We start from the raw sequence: 26215 nt of genomic DNA, 5'->3' as shown, positions 1-26215 counted from the left end.
GCGATAAGACTGCCTTTGAAAATTTGTAATGGTGTGCAACAAATAATATTATTAACCCTAGACACCTAACCTTCGTCGAATCGACGAGTACGCCGCACTAATATCGCTATTTCTTTTCGCCACGCGCGCCGATCACAGAATCTTCACTTGTCAATTCAGTATTCGTCGAGCTCTTCCGGGTGACGACCGCGCCTGGCGGGTAAGTACTTCTCTTTTCGAAATATTACGAAAATAGTCGTCATTTTGACGAATGGTTAGGGTTTGTGTATAAAATTTTTATAGTGTTTGCTTTCGTTTGTTTATAGTGTTTGTTCTTTTTTACAGCTTTACCATGGCTTCCAAGCGATGGCTGACTGAGGATAATATAACACAACTGTTAATGGATGAGGAAGATCCCAGTGCGTTAGAGGAGTCATCGAACAGCGAAACAGAAGATAATTTAGAGGTGGATGATGCAGAAAGTGACGCTCAAGATGAGGTTTCCGACCATGAAAATATTTCTTCGCTTGATCTGAACGACAATGTACCGGAGCCAGAAATTCCTTCAACTCTATCTGAAGAAGGTTCAGGTAATAATTCAGCTATCTTGACCTTACCCCAACAAAATATTCGAAGTCAGTCCCGTCATGTTTGGACTACGAGCAAAGGTCGTACTTCGAGTAGAGCAGCTGCAATAAATATAGTGCGTGTTGCCAGAGGACCTACTCGTGGTCTAAGGGGTATAGAGGATCCTCTGCTGTTATTTGAACATTTTATAACTAATCAGATGCAAGAAGATATTGTAAAATGGACAAACGCTGAAATTACAATAAAAAGGCAAAACTATGAACAAAATACATCAACTCAGAATGAGACAACCAAAGAAGAGATTAGAGCTCTCATAGGTATTCTAGTCTTATCTGCAGCTCTCAAAGACAATCATCTGTCTCTTGATGAATTATTCAACACCGAGTATTCTGGCTCAAGATATGTGTCATGCATGAGTAAAGAAAGATGCGATTTCCTCCTACGATGTCTGCGTTTCGATGACAAGACATTCCGCTTGCAACGACAAAAGGACGATCCCTTTACACCTATACGAGACCTATGGGAGATGCTTATGGTTCAATGCCGCCAAAATTATGTGCCTGGAACAAATGTCACCATTGATGAGCAGCTATTGGCTTTCCGTGGCAGATGTAAGTTTAGAATGTATATTCCGAATAAACCTGCGAAATATGGGGTCAAGTTAGAAATGCTATGTGATAGCGGCACAAGGTATATGATTGATAGTACACCATATCTCGGGAAAGGAACCAATACTAGAGGTGTGCCATTGGGGGAGTATTTTGTAAAAGAACTTACTCGCAGTATTCATGGTACAAACCGGAATGTAACCATGGATAACTGGTTCACATCAGTACCATTGGCGAAGCAGTTACTCCAGCAACCTTATAAAATGACGCTTGTAGGTACTTTACGAGCCAATAAAAAGGAAATCCCTGAAGAAATGAAGAACTATCGATCAAGAGCCGTCAATACGTCGATGTTCTGTTACGATGGTCCCCTAACGCTTCTTTCTTACAAGGTAAAACCATCAAAAATGGTTTACTTACTTTCTTCGTGTGACGAGGACGGCACAGTTGACCCCCACACAAAGAAACCTCACATGGTTCAATTTTATAATAGTACAAAAGGTGGCGTGGATACGTTTGACCAAATGTGTTCAGTAATGTCTTGCAGCAGAAAAACTAGTCGGTGGCCACTCTGTGTTTTCTACGGTATGTTGAACATATCATGTATTAACAGCTATATAATTTACTGCCATAATACTTGTGTAATAGGACAAAAAGTCATTACTCGACGTGATTTTATGAAGAAGCTGCATATGCAACTGGTAGAATCGTGGCTCAAAACCCGTCTGGAAATTCGTACTATGCCAAGACACGTGAAGGATAAGATAAAAAATGTGTTAGGAGTGTCCATCGAGGAAGGTCAAGGTCAGCCATCATCATCTAACAATGATCTTCAGCCACTCGAGGCTGTGAACAGAAAAAGAAAGATTTGTGGCCTATGTTCATACAAAAAAAGGCGCATGACAAAATGTTACTGCTCAAAATGCAATACCGCAATTTGTGGTGAACATAAAGTTGATTTTTGTGTACAGTGCGCTTCAAAATAATTAGTTCTTTTGTGTTTTACCAAGTAACAAGACTATTATAATTTATGTTTGCCAAAGAAAAAAAGGCTATTTTTGTTATGTTTTTTAAATTTTATTTGTAGGTAATTGTCTTCATCATTGATCTCAAAAAGTCTAGTGTTTTGTAACTTTAGTATAAAATAAATATTTTCTTACCAAACTACAAATATTTTGTTTTATTTTACTAAAATAATGTATGTTTTACTTTATTAACTTTTAAAACTACCGAAAAAATACATATTTTTATAAAATTATACGCCGCCAAAAACTGTTCGTCAAATCGACGAATGGTTAGGTTAAAAGGGATATGTTCGAAGGTTAGGTGTCTAGGGTTAATATTATTACATTTAATCTGCCTCTCAATTCCATCGCAGCACTTTCTATACATTCATCATTACATTTAACGAAGTAAAAAAAAACATCGCACATTGATATGAAAAGACTCTACAGCGACATATCTAATTGGGAGTCAATAACATCGCGAGTGGTTTCCGTTTTTAATTAAAAACAAACCACGCAAAGTATACGCTTCTAATAATTGAAGCTGATGTTTCATGTACCAACATTGCTTGTTTAAATTTTGATTTACACATAAGTAAACTTTGCTGAGTAATAAATGGAATATTTAGTGAAATAACATACGAAACGTTGCTGGTATAGTAGCATGAAGAGTGATTCTATGCCGGTTGTCTGTTTCGATTAAATATGAAATGGTGTTGATTTTTATTCTTTCACTAACTATATTTCTGGTATCCATATACTAATTAGAGTGGAAGCGTTCGTTGCTATCAACAAATGGTGTTACACCCCTTATTATCTTTTCATCATCTTCAATGACTTAGACTTTAGATCGATTGGTTTATTCAGCCTGTATATCCCATTGCTGAACATAGGCCTGGAATTCTGGGCAGAAGTAGTATCGGAGCTTAATCCACCACAATGCTACACCGCAGGTTTGATTTCCAAAATGTAAACAATCTACTTCAAGTATTTTTAAAGTTTGACTCTTCACTTCGAGTAAAGTATCTTAAAGCTAGAATTGCCAGTTCTAGGTCCCATTATGTGAGCTTTATCACGCAAAGGATTATATTGGTAACTACGATGGTCGTAGTAATATGACAATACGATCTGAAGGCTACGTCAGACTATTAAGACATAAATTCCAAGATAGCAAATAATAAATCAAAAATTCGATAGTTTCACAATATACTGAATTATTGTCAAATAATAAGTTAAACATTCTCAATGTTTTCAAGGCCTCAATGTTTGTGAATAGTTTTATTTGAAAGAGTAAATTGTCCTTTGGGACCACGTGAGCTCACATCTTACTCGAAATTGGCTTTAGCTAAAAATCGATGTCCCCCTGAGCTTAGAGGTTTGTACTTAACCATCAAATAATGAGACGATATTTTAATTTTGATATTAAATCATTTTTGCCATTAGTTTCGTGATCCATAGCATTTTTTGGTTAACCTAAGTATTTCTATATAAATTAATATTAATAAAGATATACTCTTATATTTTAATAGTATAAATGTATATTTAAAGTATGTAATATTAAGCCAAAACGCATATTTTTAAATGAAATTAAAATAAATTTTTCTGTTGATTTCTGATCTCTCCTGAAATTCGTGAAAACTGTAACGTGTATCAAACCAGTACCAATATCATACGACCATCCTCAATGTTATAAAAAGTGACCGTGAAATTTTAAATACTAATACGGAATCACACGTTAATTCACATTACGCAATCTATTAATGACAATTTAATTATCACTAGACATGTTTTCAAATTAAGATAAATCGCAAACGAAATAGCTATAACCACGTTGGCTTTATTGGTTGGAAAAACAAATTACCGTGAAAAGGGTATATTTGACGACGATGATTCTAATGGTATTAAACGTATAACGAAAATTCCATCCCTGTAACTCTAGCAGTGGGATGATGAAAATGCTCTTTGTAAATTCAAAAATGGCACAAATAGCCTATGGTTCAGAATTCGGCAGACCATATTGTATATCTGATAAGTCAGTTATTAGGGTTATAATATATGCAGGACATGGCTAATGCGTCTGTAACCAGGAGACTTAAGTTACGTCCCTTGTGCCTGTAATTACGTTAGCTCACTCAAGCGTCACTTGGTAATGATTTAATTGATACTTGATGGTTGAATTTCCAGTTACATTATTGATGAGATCTTAGTGAATATGTTTGCAAATTAGCATAACCTAGGATTTCTTGAGAGTTTGACAAATCTAGATTTATACAAATAAATTCAGATTATTTAGTTAACTGACTTAACTGTTAATTAGCAGTATTAGACGAAGATTTACGTTGATAATATTACAGTACAAAAATAAAAGCCGGACGAAAAGAATGATATCAGCTAATTCTGACCTTAAAATGTAAAAAAAGGATCGTCTTGTAATAATTATCCTAGTAGAGTGCAAAAAGTAAGTCACAATTATGTCCGACCGTCGACAGCGTAATTAAAATCCTTACAGAGCGGGCTCTGAGCTGAAAAAACGCAAAGTAGACTTAAAAAACCCTAAAGAAAATTAATATTACCATAATCATCCTCCTTATATTTTCTCATGTCATTTATAGCCTAAAGGAAAGGTCGCATCTGGTAAAAAGGTAAAGAAAATAAGGCGAGCAGAAAATCTTCCGCCATATTCCGCATTTTAATAAATTCGATGACAAGAACCAGGTGTTTCTCTAAGCCAGGAATATTTGTAAAGCAGAACCAATTTACTTCGGTAGCAGTGTCTTATGAGAAACAAAATAAGCGTCGCTTTACGCTGTTTTCTTCTATATTCATTTAATACTTTATCGAGTGATATAACGTGAGAAAATGTTTCTGAATTATCTTTTTATTACAGAAACTAGCTATCAACAGCTTCTTTGTACAGGTATGAAAATTCCTATATTCTGAAGCCTTTGTATTTAAGGTTAAAACTTTTAAGCATAATATTTGCTCAAGATGCATTTAACGTACATAAAATTCCTGCTATTTTTATTACATTTTTTTTTCCTAAAGAATGTATGAAAGTATTTTTTTCTTTCTTTCTTTTTATTTGATAAATTTAAATATAATTATATTGTTCACTAACCAAAATCAGTCACTGGTTACTTGAATAGGTAAAGAATATTATTAGTACTGTATTATATACTTTATGAATATTTTAACACTAAGAAAATTACGTTCTCCTGAAGAGGTACAAGTTATAAAATATTATGATACGGTTCGTAATAGAAAAATCATAACGTCAAATGTAGAATTTTACAATATTATACATATTTACAGTTCACAACTTAAGAACACTACCGGGCATAGGCCTCTTTCCCCATGTAGGAGAAGGATCAGAGCTTAATCCACCACGCTGTTCCAATGCGGGTTGGCTCCAATGTGGGTGGGAATATAGTAAAATAATAAAATATTAGTACATGTTTAATTATGCGTGAATTCACTTCAGCCTATCACAGTCCACTGTTGGACATAGGCCTCCACAAGTTCGCGCCAAAAATGGCGTGAACTCATGTGTGTTGCCCATAGTCAGGTCTGGGCAGGCGGGTTGATGACCGCAGGACAGTGGCGTAGCGAGCTTAACTCGCGCCCGGGGCACAATACCTTTTAAGCGCCCCCCTTATTCGAAAACCATATAATATATGTCCAGTAATTTTTACTTTTGCGGAGAATTTGGCGCCCCTTTGTGAGTAGCGCCCGGGGCATGATGCCCGCTCTTACCACCCCTCCTCGCTACGCCACTGCCGCAAGGCTGGCTTTGTCGCACCGAAGACGCTGCTGCTGACGTGAATGTGCGTATAAAATTAATATGTCACTTGTTATGCTGTTTTGTGGTTGAGTTTGAGATGCCTGTTTCGTTTTGTCGGTCAAAAGATGAAACAAAAACTCAATATATTTATTTAAACCTGTCGAGTTTTTGTTTTATTTTTATTATTTAATATATACTTATTCTTATTAAATTAAACGGCTCCTACAAAGGTATATGAAGGATCAGTCTAATTCGACAAGTTCGTTCTTCAGTTCCTTTGGTTCTCGAATACTTAAAGAAAGAATTTAGTCTTTATCATTTATGGAATCAAATGATTGTTTGTCTCAGTCAATTTTTTTTTTATATATGTGTTTGCTATATTAACTTATAACGACTTAGTTAATAAAATAGCCTATGCGAGTTTTAAGGGTCGTAGCGTCAAATTCGGGTTAGGAATGGTAAATTTTGGATGGAAAAAGTTGCGTAAATATCTTCATATGATCATATAATGTAGCATATTTGCAGATCTAATCATTATTTCTAGGAGTAGTCATTTTGCAAGAGAAACAGATTAGGAGAGAAATAGTGTAAACAATTTTATATATTTAGAATAAATTGAATTTCTGCTAACATTGCAACTGATCAAGATGTGCAAAATTAATTAAATTATCGAAGTGGAAAATTTAATTTTGAAGTTACGAGGATTCTCGAAGTTTTTGAAATAAATGAAATTGCTACTTCATTTGTCAAATTAAATTCAGTGAATGACAATAACAGAAGAATTTTCCTTTGCAACAATTAATAAAGATGTTTATTAGGTTATTATCATTCAAATCGAGTACTTCAATCGTTACTTAAGAAATTTTCAAGATCCTTTTACTCAGCTACATCATTTTCATTTTGTTTTACATCAAATTATTTAGGTAGATGTACACTTCGAACCTTGTTAGCCCCAAATTATATTCTAATATTAGCAGCGAGCAATGTAACGATAGAGAAATATTTTCTCATTCTAAAGGTAAGCCCGGGGGAAGCCTAGTAACGCCGTCCTATTTTCTCATAATGGGCTCATCAGAAGTAATAATATAACAATGAGGGAAAAATTTTCATTTCAGTAGCAATATTTCAATTAACCCGGTCCTACGTTTTTGTGATATAGGCCTATTATTATTATAATTTACGACAATTTAATGAAGTAGTTTCCGAATATCCTGTCGTTATAAATCTTTGGCTTGAGGTTATTACAGTGGAAATTTGAGTTATATTGCTGTAGACATTGGCGAATAGATTATTTCTTACTTCCGAATAAGTTCTTACATTTTCGATTATATTTTATCGAATAAATGGTTTTTCATTAACGTCTTTTAGCGTGAAATTTATATTTTTAAATCCTTCAAAACGCTAATTTAATACGCGAAAGTAACTGTTACAAATGCGTTATGTCGAGTGAAATCCAGAACTCTTTTTTCTTCTGCTGTTTTCAGGTATTTTCTTAACAAACCCATTCGTGATTTATTTAATATGCTAAAGTAGTTATAAAATAATTTTTATACACAAAGACAGATGATTGAAGGTAGTTTCTTATTTGGATTTTAGACGATTGTTAGAGATCAGTTGTAATATGCCTTTGCACTTTTGTTAGTTACCCAACTGTTGTATTCTTAAGTTTCCACTACCCCATCGGTGCAGTTTTTAGTGGATCTGCTTTCTGTCCGCGGGTTGTGGGTCTGATTTCCGCCTGAGTCTGGATGTGATACGTAATTTACTCGTATTTATTTAAATGTGTTATTTATACGTGTACTTATCAAAAAAAAATGTAGCTCTATCAGTTGGCCTATGACCCAAGCACTAAGTTGCTTACCGTAGGAACAGGTGACTGTGTGTGTGTGTGTGTATGTAAAATATATTTGTTTCTTCGTTTATTCTTTGATGTCGCTTTAAGTTTGCAATAAAATATAAATTAATATTTATTACAACTTCAAGACCTTACTCTAAGTGTAGGATAGAATTTTACTTAATACTTCACATTTCAAAACAAACATACTTCATAAGCACCTGACAACAGATTAAAAAGCCATAATCACAGGTACGTATAAAGTTGACAGCTTAAGGGGCTTACGAAACAGAATTATTCGGGGTTTTCATATTTTTTCGCGGCACCAGGTGCTTCTGACAGCTGTCCCTGTCACGTGGTTCACGACTTTTTTACCTCTCTATGACTTTAGGGTAATTTATAAGGATTTATTCCTTAATGCGTTTCAATTTTCGAATATAAAATATTAAAAAAGGGGCAATGAATACTGGCAATAAAAAAATAATAATGACGCACTTGATGATTAACAGATTATATTTTAACTGAATTCAAAAAAAGAATGTCTCAATTCGATTGAATTTTTTTTTGTGCGTTACGTCGTAACTTTTTACTGGGCGTGCCTATTTTTATGATTTTTTTTTTTTATTTAAATTTGATTGGTATCTGACGACTAATTTTTGTGTTATGCCCAATAAAGCGTAGGTATTTAATTTATTATTTTTTTAAGTATCTAATATATGTTGTATTGCTTGTTGATGACGATTGTAGTGCATTTTCGTTTGCAAGAAAACAGAAATATAGATCGGGTTTTTTGAACAATAAATATCAATCATATCAAGTTACTTAACGAAACGAAATCTAAAAATAGTGAAGGTCATTCACCTTCTTCCTACCTAGTTGGTCTACTGATGAGATTTAAAACTCATATATAAACCCATTCTACTTACACACATTAAGGTTCCGGTTCCGTACCCAAAGGGTGCCAACGGAACCGCATCACTAAGACACCGTTTTCCCCTCCGATCGTTCATCTATCCATTTAACTGACCGTCCGTCCATCTCAGACGGGAATGTCTTCTTTGATCTCAGGAATGTGATCTTGTAGATATTTAAAACACTTACAGATCAAGTGAACATTTTCAAACAGTAAATAAAATTACGACGATCGCCCAGATCTGTGCCCAGCGGTGGAATATTAGGTATAGGCTGAATCAATCGTGAAATAAAATTAAAAGGCAAAATTGTACCAAGTATTCTTAATACGAATGTTCAATAACCTTTTGTAGTATTGACCGCTTTATGTACGATTATAATGCGCTTTATGCTGGTTAAATAAAAAATAATTATTATTATTATTATTTAGAAAATAAAAGGTGTTATACTGTAGTATTTTCAAAAACGTTTTCACTTTTCCAATTCTTAAATAAAAGTATGTTAAAAGAGACCAAGTTCTACATTCTTAAAAGAAAGTAGTTCTTTAAAAACTCAAAAGTTTTAAAGGTTGAACGCTTGGCTTTCAATGCGACGGCTTTTTTGTCGCTGGATGTCGATCTCAGATGAAAATATGTGTAAAGCGAACGAACTTTAGGTCTTTGACCGTTTTGACACACTTTAGCTGACGCAGCTAGACTTACGCTCTATTCTTTATTAGAATTTCCACACACCGAACTTAATGAGTTGCGCGGCGTATGAAGGGTGGTGTCGAACCGAGTTGTGAAGGTCTATTGTAATTTGTACGGCGTCGCGTCACGTCGGCGTGCTTTGAACCGTAGTCTGATAAAGACTGCCTAAGATAAAAGGTAGTAGGCGTAGGGTAGTAGGCTAGGTATCTGTTTACTTATCGTGGCATACAGTGATCTGCATATCTGTTGTTAATAGTCTACACTTCGGTTCCAAAATATTATAACTACTCTCAAAAGCTACATTTTTAACTGACCAGAAAAAGTAGGAGATTCTCAATTCAACAGTGTTATCCATGTTACCTCATAACTTTTTTACTGGTTGAATTTGATGATTCTTTTTTTTTAAATCGAAAGCTGATACTTGTTTTGTAGTCTCATTTAAATTTAATCGAGATCTGATAACTGATTTTTGAGTAATCTTTGATAGCACGTATTTATTCGAATATATTTTCGTCTAATCCGGTTGTATTACTCATCGATGTAATTGACATCGGGTTCTTTTTCGTTTGCGAGCAAACATAACTTACCTTTGTTTTATTTTATCTATAAAACGCACATTGTATCGTTCAATCTCTAATAAAATATATTTTGTAATAACCGTCAACGTCTCTTATTGTACGGTATCGCATCGCGCCGTACTCGCGCAACGCACGCGCGTTCGCGCGGAACAAATCCGCACCGTATTGCGCAATATATAAATACATCATGCCTCTGTATACTGTTGTGTTTTCTGTGACTTCAAGGGGAAGATTATCAATTCGACTGTATTTTTTTACGTGTAGCTCATAATTTTTTATTGAGTAAATCGATTTTAACGCTTTTTTTCTTTTTTCTAAAACTGCTACTTGTCGTGTGGTCCCAATTGAAATTGGAGCTAGATTTGACTAATAATTTTTTTTTTTTTAATGTACGATTTTTATTTTTGCACATTAGGAATTCTAATAGTTTTTTTTAAATACTAGTATTAAAAAAAAAAGCATGGTGTCGTCTCCTGTCAAAGATTTTCATTGTAATATGAAACTTTGAATAGTTACGGGTCTCTGTAAAGAACTCACTATAGACGGCGCCACGGTTCGCTTAAACCGAAAATAAAAATCATCATATCAAAAATTTCGCTCTAGCGGGTACATCGTTCCATAGCTTAATTGGCTAGAGCGCCGACACGGTCAGTCGGAGACGCGGGTTCGAATCCCGCTGGAGCGGTCATTTTTTGATATGATATTCAAAAATGTTTTGACTAATAATTTTTGAGTTATAGTCAATAATAATGATGTATATAACCCTCTCTTCCCGTGGGTGTCGTAAGAGGAGACTAGGGGATAATACAATTCCACGACCTCCTTGAAGCTCAAGCTCATAAAGCCGACCGATGGCGGGATAACCATCCAACTGCTGGCTTTGAAATACACAGGCCGAGGACGGGCTGCAGCGTCTTTGGTGTGACAGAGCCAGTCCTGCGGTCACCAACCCGCCTGCCCAGCGTGGTGACTATGGGCAAAACACATGAGTTCACGCCATTTTTGGTGCGAACTTGTGGAGGCGTACGTCCAGCAGTGGACTGCGTTAGGCTGATATGATGATGTGATGATGATGACTCCATTATGCGTATTTTATTATTTATTTTCTCGGCTACGTTGTTTTAATTGTCGATGTAATATTTACGTCTGCCTTTATTCGTTTTCGAGCAAACATTATTATACTCTCAATCACATTCGTTTGATTAAAAATACGAATTTCTCATTTCACTTTAACTAATTATAACTTGGGATTGAAGAGTCGTAAATTAGAAAAACCTCACAACGTTTTAACGGGGTTGTTCGGACTTCGTTAATTCTTGTTTAAACTTTTTGCTTTATAATTGACGTGTAATAGTAAAACAAAAAGTTATTAGTAAAGATTTATTCATTTTTAATAACCTAACAAATTATTGGACCTGATTATTCTAATACATATTTAGTCTCTAGATAATCACTACATACGATTTACGATACTATTCAACCTGTAACATCCTACTGCTGGGCATACATATATTTCTCTCTGTAGGAGAAGAATCAGAGCTTAATCCACTACGCTGTGCCATTCCGTGCTGGCGGATATATTCCCTAATACGAGTAACGATCGTTATCCAGGTGCATATGATAACTGCTCTCCGAGGTATGATTGAGAGACTCACAAGGTCAGACAGCTACACCGGAAATAAATATTTGCATAAACACAAATATCCACTCCGAGCGGGATCCGAGGGGGCTAATTTTGTACTAAAATACAGTTTATATAATATTTTTCCAAAGACTAACTGCGGAGTTTCTTGCCGATTCTTCTCTGCAGAATCAACATTCCGAATCGGTGGTAGCTTTACTTCCACAAATATAATAATTTCTTTTTAAAGTTTTAATTTGTAAAATGACAATTCGAAAATGCTAAAAAAATAAATAAAAAAATCCAGCGACCGGTATTTACTCGCTGCCGACACAGCACACGCATATATTGCTCAATATTTTCAAATAATTCAATTTCAGGGTTACGTATATATATTATTAACAGTACAGGTAATTTATGTTCTTGATGTGTTGCATCCAAATTGTGTATTACAATTTTTGTATGACATAAATTAGATGAATTTTATATATATTTTGAGTCGGTACTAAGCAATTAAGTGTTTTACATAAATATGCGTGAAGTGTCACGTTAAAAACATCAACCACAATTGTTTGGCGAGACCATAAAATATGCGCACATTTTACGACCTAACGGATGATATATTGTGTAATATATTTCACTTCAAGAATAATTGTTTTTTTTTTTTTAAATATTTTATTTAGTTTTCAAGGATTAGAATTTTAAGAGGTTTCCATTGGTGACTGAATTAGTGTAATGTAAGTACAATAGCCGCTACATGACTCAGAGAAAATCGATCAGGTCGTTGTCTACGAGAATTGAAGTAAAGCAAAAAATATATTCATAACACCTACAAGTTGTCATACGTTGTCTCCAGAGATTTAGTCAAAAGAAATATTGGTTGTGTCTTGACGCATCGAATTATATGATATTGTGTCAATTGCTCAGGATAGCAACTTTTAATATCCAACAGGATAGTTAAATGACGACCTTGTCCACGGATATCTGGAATAGAAAGGTCGCGTTGTCGGCCTTTAAGGAAATTATATCTGTACATTGGATGCTTAAGAACACCCAAATTTCAGGGAAAGCCTTGCAACGAGCGATCGGCGCGCCTTTAGCCGTTAATTTAAGTCACGAGAAATATTCGTCACGGTATGACACAGCTCGTGCTGCTGTGTGGTTACGGCAGTAAAGAATATAGCCACCCCCTCTCTTCCCGTGAGTGTCATAAGAGGCAGCTAAGGGATAACAGAGTTCCATCACCTTATTGGAACTTAAAAAGCCGACCGATGGCGGGATAACCATCCAACTGCTGGCTTTGACATACACAGTATACGCCATTTTTGGTGCAAACTTGTGGATTGCTCATGCAGCGGACTGCGATAGGCTGAAGTGTGTGTGTGTGAATGAGTGTGAAGTGTATGACACATCTCGTAACGTTTCGCATTACGTCGCTAATATTGGATGGCGCTTTTCAATTAACGCTGGAACAAGATACGAAGAAATGTGAAACAATAGACAATCAGATTAACGATAATTATTGTAAGCTACGTCTTCCTGTTAATTCGTCCCCGACGAAAAACGAGATGGTACCATTTTGTATTGGGGAAATAAGACGCTATACAACACGTGACTTAACATTAATAAAAATTAACAGGGATAAAAAATTAAAGCTACATTTTAGTTACCATAACAAGAATATTCAAACACTTCAAAACATTGAAAGTATTATCTCTTTGAACCATTAAAGAGTTAGCTAATTCGTAATATATAAGGAGCCCGAACATTGAACTGATTACATACTTAGGATATTTAGGACATACAAAGATTTGATATAACTTTAACCTGACCTTAAATAATATGAGTATAATAAAAATTAGTATTACATTAGAATACGTTAGTGTTAAACAGACGTCACGTAAAGTTAGCGGCTGTGTTACGTCACAACTCGTCACTTCTAATCGGATTTTATTGCTCACTTAGGGAAACGGGTTGAGCATAAACATTTAATGAGCTACGTGTGCGCCACGAGTACGTGTAATGCTGATTATAAAATTAAAATAATATATTTTATTCATGTAAGCTTCAAAGGGTACTTTTAAATCGCTATTTTACAAGCAAAACAATTAAAAATCGCTTGCTGAAACGAATAATACGTTTCTTTTTTATTTTTCTTTAAGCTTTTAATTGTATCCTTTGTCAGATATATTTTGATAAGTACAATGTAGTATTGGGTCCATATCGAATTTAAAGTAACGTTTAATTATATACCGTACGTTACAATACTTACAACAATCAAATTATTATATGTAATAGTTACAACACAACTACAACTAGTAAACGAAAGATTGTTAATTGTATCTCTAGATGTTAGATTTGAAAACATCAAGTTATAAGAAAACGTCGGTACGCATTTAGACTTCACGCGATAGATGGTGTTACGAGAAACATAACGAGGTCATTCCTTCAGTAGATGTTACTACTCATGTTTTTTTTTTCATACCGGCTATATAAAGCCACTGTTTGAAACAACGCTTTGTTTCTGTGGTGAGTAAAGTGACTAGAGCTTGCGATGTTTCCGGTGTTGGAGGCGTCTATAAGCTACGGTAATCGCTTACCATCAGGCGAGCCGTACGATTGTTTGCCGACCTAGTTATATACAAAATAATCTTATGACAAGTTGACGGTTGTGCAGTAGATACGAAATTTTGTAACTGACAATGTCTGTGATCATGTCGTTACAATGTCGCCGATATATCGAAAGATTCATAACAACGGCGGTAAGTCCCATTTAAGTAAAAGTCTTGATGTAGATATATATTAACAGCTTTAGGTCAAATTTTTTGACCTACTTAACCTTATAATAAATCGACATAGCCTTATATTTTTATCTCTGATGTAAATACAGAACAAAATGACATCTATTATTATACTTTTCATCACTCCCGAACCACAATAATCGTTTAACAAAACCATATAACATTTTATCCCGACATTGTATTTGACTTAATTTATTTACCGCATGTAAGTACACGAGCGTGTATAAAAGCCTGCTCCCTAATAAACTCGTATTACAAAAATGCTATATTGAAATGTAGTTCCTAAAACCTAAGGTATAAAATTTAAATTCCATTGTACTTGTCGTGCAGGAAGTTACCTGTATCTCCTGATTTAATAATGTAGAAATGATTTGTGAGCCACGATATGTGATAAGAATCCACGCATCGCATATTTCATTTGTAATTTTCAGGGCCTTTGTTTTTGTTCATGTTTGCGTTATCAGACAATGTGTGTGGATAATAAATCAAGGAATTGTTCTGATGGCCTTATATGTTACAGCTCTATCTTCATTGTTTTAATACAGGGAGCACAAGCAATAATAACACATTTATAAGTTTTGTATTAGAACGGTATTTCCCTCATACTTTTCTCGTACGCGTGTCGTCTTTTCAACACACAAATACACACACACTGCTAAAATGATCAAAAAAATATCCAAACATTTTCACCAACCACCCAATTCCTAAACTCATTCTCCTTCAATGTCTTCAATGAAAAAAAGTCTTAAGAATGATTTCATGTTGATGATATCAAGCCTGTATTTTTATTAACAAGAAGGTGGACTAGTGATACTTCTATAAAAAAAAAACAGTTAATGTGTATATGTTATGGTCCTTCGAGCCAGATTTTTTTATGTATTTGATTTTACCACATTTTCAATTCGCAAATTTGTATATTATTTTGAAATCGATTACATTTTTTTGCATTTATTAACACGGATACTTATTTATAAAAACACAAAATAAACAAACTTAAGGTTCAAATAAAGCACGTTAATAAAAAGGGATGACCTCAGCTTATTACCGAAATTCAGTTCATCCCTTCGTACAAATATTGCCTTCATTTGTTTGCGAGACCTTCTACTTAGACCTTCACAAAATGGCAAAACGTACACAATGAAGTAACTTATTTAAGATACAAAACAAATTATTTCCATATCTGAGATGGACAGTAAACATTTAATAAATAACAATAACTCGAGTAAAATGTCTTAAAAAACACAGTCAATTTATATTACTGAATACAAAAATGAGATAAAGTCAAGATTTTCGACGAAGGGTAATTTCACATTTTGAGGCCTGAGAACGTAAAATTGATTTCCTTGATTTATAGGTCATATTAAATGGATTAATTGCAATAATTATTGTCATCAAATTTCGCTTATTGCGACCTTTATTTGTATACACTACTAGCGCTGACTTAAAACCTTATCAAGAGCGTTGGTAACCTTCATACCCTAGTAACACTTCATTACTTTGAAGTAGTACTATTTGGCAGTGCAGTGCAAGACAGGGAGACTGCAGTTTCCCAGTTGAGCTGATGCAGATTTTAAGCAGGATAGCTTTTGCTGTGCTTAACTACAGCCGCCCAAGAATTGTTGCCTTATTATGCTATCTAGCACCACTAATACTAAGAATACTGCGTAACTGCTATTTCTTTAAATTTATTACTACAATTGCTGCTGTGTGGTTACGGCATAGCTTTTGCTGTGCTTAACTACAGCCACCCAAGAATTGTTGCCTTATTATGCTATCTAGCACCACTAATACTAAGAATACTGCGTAACTGCTATTTCTTTAAATTTATTACTACGATTGCTGCTGTGTGGTTACGGCATTACAGAATACAGTCACCCCCTCTTTTCCCGTGGGTGTCGTAAGAGGCGACTAAGGGATAACATATTTCCACTACTACCTTGGAACTTAAAAAGCTGACCGATGGCGGGATAACCATCCAACTGCTGGCTTTGAAATACACAGGCCGAAGACAGGCAGCAGCGTCTTCGGTGCGACAAAGCCAGCCCTGGGGTCACAAACCCGCCTGCCCAGCATGGTGACTATGGGCAAAACACATGAGTTCACGTCATTTTTTGCGTGAACTTGTGGAGGCCTATGTCTAGTAGTGGACTGCGAAAGGCTGCTGTGATGATGATGATTACTACAATAACTATTATTATGTATTGTAAACTTAGGGTAACTCGTTTATTTTTATGTGCTAAGCGTATCTTAAATACCTTTACATGATTTAGCGTTCTCCCTTAATTAGGTTAATTAATATACGATTTAAGAAATCATATATTAAGTAATGTTTTCAACTAAAATTATAATTGCTTGAATTTTATTGCAATATACTCTGATTTCAGTTACAATTTTTCTTGTGAAGACTATACTTGACGATGAAATTACGAACATGTTTTATATTAAATATATCCAGGCAACGTTGTGATTGCAATGGCATAAATATTTACATTCGTTGTCTCACACACATAATGGACGCAAAGAATATTCCTTTTACTTTTTCACTTTCATTGAATTTTACGCTGTTTGGACAAAACCGGAACTTAATTTAGAAGCAATTCTTAGTCGGTAACAAGCTGTGAGAGTTACTAAATTAGAAGATCAAATAGTCTGAAATAGGGTAAGACGCTAAAAGCAATCGAGATTCGATAGAAATTCTAATAAATATATATCACTATAATATATTATAAGCTGCCATAGTAACTGCTGAGCCTAAACGTATTTTACAGAAACAAAGCAATATCAGTTCATAAGGTAATTCTCTCTTTTTTCTACCTGTTCCTCTACTAAATCTCATCTTTTTATAACTTTTTGTCACTGAAACTAGGTCGCTGCATCTTTTTTCTTTTCAAATTTGTTTAAAAAATGCCATACAATACATTATTTGTTTAAACATACGTCAAAATTTACTGACGTTGTCTTACTGAATATTACGTACGTTATAATGAAATAGCCATACATTTATATAAAACATGTTGTTTTTTTATGTGTATGTATGTGTGTTTATCACTTAAGGGTAAGTTTGTTATTACAAAATTTTGTACATTTTCTAACCATTTTTACTGAATAGTATTCTATACTCGATACTCAAAGAATGCCAGTAGGGACCCCTCTAGCGATAAGAACACCATTGTTCGTTTGTTTTTATTTGTTTCAATCTTTGTTTGTACTTCTTAGTGATGCAGAATAAACCGTATTATATCTACTTTTATTATTATATGACCAAAACGTAAGCAAAACTGCAAGCGATGCTTAGTGTAAAAAAACTGTATGGTGTCGTGAGACACTAGATAGGAACGAAGTTACTTATTATCAAATATTAATTTCAAATTCTATTCGAGGTATAAAGAAAATAATTATTCGGGTATACTCTTTTTTATTATGTTTTTTTTTTATCGATTAAAATAAAAAATTACTTTACAAAATTATCGTAACACATTTCATTTACGTTGATTTTTAAAAATATATAATAGTTATCGAATGCTATAATAATAATAGCAAACTGCAATAATAATAACAGTCATCACGTAGACACTGTATAGCCATCATACGTGACTATACATAAAAATCTTACGCTTTTTTTAAACGGTTTTATTTAGCTCACCCCGTTTGTTTTATTTTTTATTCTTGGGTCAAATTTAATAATTCAAATTTCACCCTCTTCCTGTCAACCGATTAATCTGAAATTTTGTATACACTTTGGATTTTGGTGACAATACAATTAAGTTTATTCATTATCATTATAAATTCAAGATGGCCGCCGCTACAAAATGGCGGATAATTTATGTTTTATTAATCCCATCAATATGGGTATCAAATGAAAGGGCTCAACAAGCAAAATACAATATACTATAAAAAATTGAAATCCAAGATGGCGGCCGCTACAAAATGGCGGATAACGTAGGTTTTATCGATCCCATCAATATGGGTACCAAATGAAAGTGCTCAACCAGTATAATCAATGTACTATATAAAATTAAAATCCAAGATGGTGGCCTCTACAAAATGGCGGATAACTTAGGTTTTATCAATCCCATCAACATGGGTATCAAATGAAAGGTCTCAACAAGTAGAATACAATTTACTATGCAAAATTGAAATCTAAGCTGGCCGCCGCTACCAAATGTCTGATAACAATTTTTTATCAATCCCACCAATATGGGTATCAAATAAAAGGGCTTGACAAGAAGAATACAGTGCACTATACAACCTCAATATTTAAGATGGGCCTTGCAATAATGAAGCACTAAATGAATTAAACAGAATGCGAAATAAAAACTAAAAACTAGAAAATAAAAATAGGTAAAAAAACTTTTTAAGTTAAACGGTTTTATGTTAAACATACATTGCAATGTTTAAGATAAATGTACTAAAAACCAAAAAATAATAAAATAGATACAGTCGTGGGAATTATAAACATATGCATAGACTAGACTAAAATAAAACCGTGGGGCACGTCAATTGTCTACAAATTATCGACTTAATGTGCGATAGAAGAATCGTTTAATTCGTCGTTAAAATAGGCAGTTGGCCCGCAGACGGTGAGGAAATTACTTACTATTTTCTTGCTCATGGAAATTCCAATAGTTATACACTCCATGTAAATAAAAGAGATGTTTCAACTAGTTTATCGTTGGACATTCACACTGCTGGCTGGCGAGGAATCGTTTCACTGCTCGTAGTTTGTCTTTAATCGACAAAACATATGATAAAAGTACTACTCGCTCACCACTATGAAACCCTAAAACTCGCTTATAATCGAGCTTGCTAGCTTGTTTCCACATTCTAGCCCTACTTATCACACGTCCATCGTTGTCGGTTGAACAACTGCCTAATTATAGTGTAACATTACAAAACAAACATTTTAATCAACGATTGTAGACAATTGACGTGCCCCACGGTTTTATTTTAGTCTAGTCTATGCATATGTTTATAATTCCCACGACTGTATCTATTTTATTATTTTTTGGTTTTTAGTACATTTATCTTAAACATTGCAATGTATGTTTAACATAAAACCGTTTAACTTAAAAAGTTTTTTTACCTATTTTTATTGTTACTGATTTTTTGCCGGCTAGGGTTCCTCTCTGCAACGCTCCATAAGGAACTTTGTTCCAAAATATTAATTATTGGTAAATACTGAACATATCATATAGAAGGTAGTAATGAATTAAAAAGTTAGTGATTATGTTATGTATATTTATGTTATAAAAACGTAAAATATAATATCGAGGACCATGATCGATAAGATTTTGTGGGAAATTTAATTGTCGATTAAATTGATTATTATGACAGCTCACTCGGAAGTGGTCCTCATTCAAGTTTAAATAAATAAATAAATAAATAAACAAACAAACAAACAACGAACGAACGAACGAACGAACGAACGAACGAACAAACAAACAAACAAACAAAAAAATGTCTATGACAATCAGGCAAGCAACTTAATGCTTGTATTATAGGTAACAGCCGACTGATCTAGCTATTTTTTTCGATAAACATACATATAGATAATACATATATAAATAAATATATATATTACACGCAGACTCAGGGTGGGAATCGAACCCACAACCCCCGGAGCAGAAAGCTGGGTCACTATAAACTACGCCAACGGGCTAATAGTAGTAGAAGGCAATAATTTTAACCACTTATCAAACAGAGTAAACTAAATATTTTTACAAGTATTTTTAGAATATAATTATTAGTTTTTTTTTTAAATAACGATCAGATAATACGGATTTTCTTACTAAATTTGTTGATAAACCACGTTAAAGCTGTTGGTAAAATAAATTATCGACAGTAACACTAACAAACGCAGAATAAACACCAGAAGGGATGACAAAATCGAAACTCGAAGCTACCAAATTCGATCAGCAAACGTTTCCTGCGTGCATTTCATTTTGGTGTAGCATTCGTATACACAATAGTCTCGCAAAGAATTTCAGATTTGCCAAAATTAAATTTAAAGTTAGCTTTGAAAAGTTTTTAGAAGCAAAAGCATTTTATTCGGTAAAAGATTATATAAAAAGCATAGTATATAATCTTGTACCATGTGTAGCACATGTCCATATCTTGTGCATGTATGAGCTCAATCACGGATTTAATGAATTATTGACTATTTATTGAAGGAGTAATGGTTGAGTAATATTCGCAGTATAATTTAGTCTTTCATAACATTATTTTAACTATTTAAAATTTTTATTAATTGAAAAAAAAAGTATTTCAAGTATCTTTATTAAATATCAGAATTAAAGCTTCAAAAACACCGAAACTCTTAAAAACAAGTCATATGACAACAATTCAAGGACATTTTGCGATTGAAGTATACCTTTGCACAAAATCTGATAACAATGACCAATGATAAAATAAAATAAAATAAAATAAAATAAAACAATTTTTATTGCACTTGAAGTGTGAAACACAAGTGAAGCCACGTATTTCGGCTAGTCGTAAATACACCAATAACGTACTCATAAATCTCACATAGCTCTACTAATAGATATGATATATTCCAATTCCACACTCTGGTCCGTGATTCATTGAACATCGATTCCCTTGTCCGGCTTAATTCAAAGTAATGTTGTGTCTAATGGAACATTTATATCCCAGACTGAGACAAATCGAATTAGTGTGTGCATGCCCTTAGAGGAGTTTGTTAATCTAAATGACGACGCTTAGTATGGAGGAAGATGGGAATATTTACTCAAGAGCATGTTTGCCCGGTTACTGATATCTGAGACATTAGTTATTGATTGGCTTTATCAGAAGGGTTTAAGTTACGAGGGTAAGTTTCACCTCAACTAATAAAATGCAACTTTCTTTTTGTATTTGTATTCAGAGGTTATGGGTGGAATTTGGTGGTTGACGGTGGAAAAGTAAAATTTGAAAGACTGTTAACGCCTTGCAAGCGTGTATCACACACACATTTCCGGCTCGAAGGACCAAAATGTATGGAATTGGTCGTCTGCGTTGGTGGGTGCTCGCTTGTGGTAGTATTTAAACTCAATTTTAAACATTAATACAATTTAATAAGTAAGTAAGAATAAGGTACATAAATGTGTGTTTGTACAATCGTCAACGAGAATGAAGTGAGCGGGTCGCCGCAGCGGGCGCGCCCGATGAATCGGTTGACGTAAGCAAACGTGTGTGTGACACACGCTTGCAAGGCGTTAACAAAGACAAACAAGCGAAGTGAGCCATATCACCTGATGGTAAGCAATAACCGTAGCCTATAGACCCCTGGTTCCACTTTACTACAGGAACACAACACTGCTTGAAAACAGTATTATTTAGCTGTGATCTTCTATAAATTCGAGATATTTCCCCAGTCGGGCTGTTTCAGGTTTTGAGCGGGAAATATCCTGCTGTGCCCTACTCTAGTTCCCAGTTTGTTCGTTTTTTTATTCGTCTAAACGCGATATCTCGGGAACTCCAGGTTCTAACTGAAAAATTCTTTTCGTGTTGGATATCTAGTATATTTCCTGAGGAAGAATTTAGGCTATATAATAACTTTAGTATGTTTTTTCTCAAACTTATGTCGGTAAAATCGCGGGACACAGCTAGTGTATGTATATGTAATTTTGCGTTTATATTAAAAGGTAATATGAGTCATTGTAATATGGTTCGTTTCATTTCTAAAAAAAATCACTCCTATATCGTTGGAATCTTTCCTTTATTAAACGTACGACAAAAACTTTTGCAATAATATTCTCGGAATATTGCCGGCAAAATTATCGTGAACCACTATTGCTTTGTTTCAGTAAAAATATATTTAGGCTCAGTTAATATGACAGTTGATATAACAATATGGAGTAGAATTTGTTTAATACTAGTTTTTCGCAGCGTATTCGCCCAATTGTACTAAACGAGTTTGATACGCTTTATGAAATTCCATATAAAGTTTATCTATAACAAAAAAGCAAAACGTCCATACCACGTTGAATACACCGGTTCTCGCCCGATCACCGCAGTTAAGAAACGTCGGGCGCGGTCAGTACTTGAATGGGCACTACTGCCTGGGAACACCTCGTACCGTTGGCGTTTTTGTATTTTTTTTTTCAATTCGTTTTTTCTAACTAGTTTTTTTTTATCTAGTAATAATTTAGTAATATAATTTAGTTTAATTAGTATTAAATATTGTTTAATTTAGTATTATATTTTAGCTAAAATTGTTAGTTTTAGTATAGGATAAGTACCTATAGTGTAGGACTATCATGTACATATGTATAAAAGTCCCTAATAAAGATATTAAAAAAAAAACTAGTTTTTTTTTTTTATTAGTTTGACAAAGAAGTTTCACTTCTGACATGTGTACTTTGTACGTACGCATTTTTTTTCTTTCTGCTTTTTAAACGATTTTAAAAAAGGAGGAGGTTCTAAATTCGATTGTTTTTTTATGTTTTACCTCATAACTTTTTATTGTCTGAGCTTGATCCTATTTAAATTTATTCCAGATCTGTCGAGAGTACTTTTTGAGTTATTTCTAACAATGCGTATTAATTTATTCGATAAATTTTTCGTCGATCTACGTTGTATTACTTGGTGAATGTAATTTAACGTCGATTTTTTTTTTTTCGTCAGCGAGCAAAAACAATGTTTCACAATTTGGGCAGCATTATAAATGAAGATTACTGAATTAAATTGAAATGAAGATTGATATGAGTTGAAAGTATTATGTACGGACGCGAAGAAAGCCAACCCCACCTGATACTTGTCTTTGATATCCCTAGAGTGTTTTTTGTGAAATCGAAAGCTCGGATGGGGAGATACAGTAATCGATATTTAATTACATTGTAACATATATGAGGATATAGATGTTACGCAGGCCTTCTTTCGCGTGGAAAATTTGACAAGTAAGAATAGCCTATATTTTGATTAGCCCGTTGGCGCAGTTTGAAGTAACTCTGCTTTCTGCTCTAGGAATTGTGGTTTCGATTCCCACCCCGTGATTGTAGTCTGAGCTGATATGTTTTCTTTTTGTATATTTCCAATCCTCCGACACAGGATGACGGTTTATCAAAAACTATTCTTTGTGCGAAGTTCGTACATATTTCTTATTACTTAAACTAGCAATTAAAATTAATTATACAAGATTAAATTATCTCCTCCAAGTTAATTTGACCAGATAATCGTATTTGGCAGACCCTATGTAATCGTTTGACCTTTACAAGCCATTTAACAGCTTAACTAAGCTATTCCTCATCAAGTCACGAGCTTAAGCTAATTGATTGAGTTTAATACCCATATTATGATAATATGAAATTTGGATAACAATTGTTAAAAATATTTTCTTTATACAGTAACACTTTAAATTTCATGGTCATACTGTTACTTTTTGGCTTGTATATAACTTTAAATTTTTAAAAGAGTACTGAGAGTTTTTTCCTCCGCCATTTTTCTCTCTCGGCCTACACTACTAGGGACATTAGTTAATCTTATTTATTGTGATATTTAATAAAGCCGAGGATATAATAGGAAGGTAATGTCTACCGAGACATTAGAAATTTTTAGTAACTTAATATGTTGACACCGAGTTGGCGAAACGGTTACAGCCATGGATTGTATCTGTTGCGCTGGCGGTTGCGGGTTCGATCCCCGCACATGACAAACATTTGTATTGGCCATACAGGTGTTTGCCGTGGTCTGGGTGTTTGTGCAGTTCTTGTGGGTCTCCCCACCGTGCCTCGGAGAGCACGTTAAGCCGTCGGTCCCGGTTGTTATCATGTACACCTGATAGCGATCGTTACTCGTAGTAGGGAATATATCCGCCAACCCGCATTGGAGCAGCGTGGTGGATTAAGCTCTAATCCTTCTCCTACATGGGGAAAGAGGCATATGCCCAGTAGTGGGATATTACAGGCTGAAGCGTAATATGTTGATTATTTTGACTAAGTTATATTACCTAAGTTTGTAGTGTACCCAATGTTAAGATATAATTTTTTATTTTATTGTTTGATTTTTTGCTGCCTCAACTTTCTTTTATTATTGTCGAGTTTTTTTTTAAATTTATTTGTATTATTATTTCTGTAAATGACATTATCTTGACTTTCGTTAAGTGTGTATATCACCTTATGACGAAATAAATGTTTTCGTTTCATTTCAATGGACAACAATTCTGGTATTACGGAGCGTGTGTCGTGGTGACAGTGCCTAAACCCCAGCAGTCTCGGGTTCAATTCCCACTCAGTGTAAATATCTGCGTTTATATAAATATTTATTCCCGATTTGGTTGTCTTTCTTGAAGATCTTCCCCAGTGTATATTGAAGAGCACATTATGCTATCGTTATCATATACGCCTAATAATGATCGTTGCTATATTAGGAGAGATATTCGTCAATCTGCGGGGAGAAACGTGGTTGATGAAACTGCCCACGATATACCCAGCAGTGGGATATTACAGACTGAATCGAAAAGTCTGTTAGCGTTTTGACTCAGTAAAGCTTTTCTAGCATATGTAGAAGCTTAACTTGCAACGTTCTACAGCAATATTCGCTAGACTTATTAAAAAAAAGATCTATCGAAAGGGACTAACTGATCAACGTGCTCTACGAGTAACGCTGGGGAGACCTACAAGGACAGACAACCGGAAGAAATATTTGTACGAATACAAATATACATGCCGCGAGGGAATCGAATCCTAAATCGCTGTCCCACAAGGTGCACGCTGGTGCTTAGTGGTCAACACCAGAACGATATCACAATAGGTTGTTAGTAGAGTATTTAATTAAAACCAAAAAAATGTGACTTATACCCTTTTGACTAACTTTCAACTGATTAACAAAGAAAACATTTAAATCTACACATTCTTACGAAACCATAGTGAGTACATAATCAACTCACACATGTTTATTTGACATTAACACGTTGCGGTCGACACACACACGTACACGCGGTTTCCATTGTCCATTAAATCCAATTGTCCTGTATCGGATGACCGCGTAATTGCGTTTGAATCGTATTTATATTGCTTCTTGAGCTGATGAGAACAATCGATACATAGATAATATACTAAAGTTACTGTATCTTAATATATATAAATCTCGTGTCACAATGTTTGTCCTCAATGGACTCCTAAACTACTTAACCGATTTTAGTCAAATTTGCACGCCGTGTGCAGTTTGATCCAACTTAAAAGATAGGCTATATTTTATTTTGATATATTATGTTATTATTATATTTCAGAAAAAAATAAGGTGATACGAAGTTCGCCAGGTCAGCTAGTAAATATATAAGTTTTAAGTTTACGTTTTTTTAATACTTCTAGTTCGGCAAACAAGCTTGCGGCTCATCTGATGTGAAGAAATTACCATAGTCTATAGATGTTTGCAACACTATAAGCATCGCAAGCGCTTTGCCGACCCCCTCTTATCCCCCCCCCCCCAGAAGCTCTGATCACCTTACTCACTACAGGAACACAATACTGCTTAAAAACAGTATTATTTAGCTGCGTTCTAGCTAAAAATTCTAACTCTGTTTTTATTATCAAGATTAGAATACAACAAAAATTAATAAAAGATTGTTCAGTGTGTGGAGGTTCTGATACTATGACCTTCTTTGGTATACCAAAAGCCTACGTAATATATTACAAATTATCCCGAAAAAAACTATAGACAGATGGGAGAGTTAAAAATTACAGAAATAAAGGATTATTATTATTGAAATATTTGAGTTATAAAGCCTAGTCTAATAAAAAAAAGTGATACGAACGACTTGTCTAGTTTAAAAGATTTTGCGCCGTTGGCTTTTGAAGTGATATAATTTTCAATAAAATTGATCTC

The 26215-nt window shown here is 34.3% G+C and overlaps 1 protein-coding gene across 1 annotated transcript; it reads left to right on the top strand.

Moving 5' to 3' along the window:
* Window positions 1–331: 331 nt before the first annotated feature.
* On the top strand, window positions 332–2161 carry LOC123666915 (piggyBac transposable element-derived protein 4-like). Its single transcript, XM_045600933.1, has one exon. The coding sequence runs from the start codon at window positions 332–334 to the stop codon at window positions 2159–2161; it is 1830 nt and encodes a 609-aa protein (XP_045456889.1).
* Window positions 2162–26215: the final 24054 nt, after the last annotated feature.

This window comes from Melitaea cinxia, chromosome 2, assembly GCF_905220565.1.
Source record: "Melitaea cinxia chromosome 2, ilMelCinx1.1, whole genome shotgun sequence".
NCBI classification, from domain to species: domain Eukaryota; kingdom Metazoa; phylum Arthropoda; class Insecta; order Lepidoptera; family Nymphalidae; genus Melitaea; species Melitaea cinxia.
The sequence above is the reverse complement of the archived record's forward strand: the minus strand, read 5'-3'. Positions and strand labels throughout refer to the sequence as shown.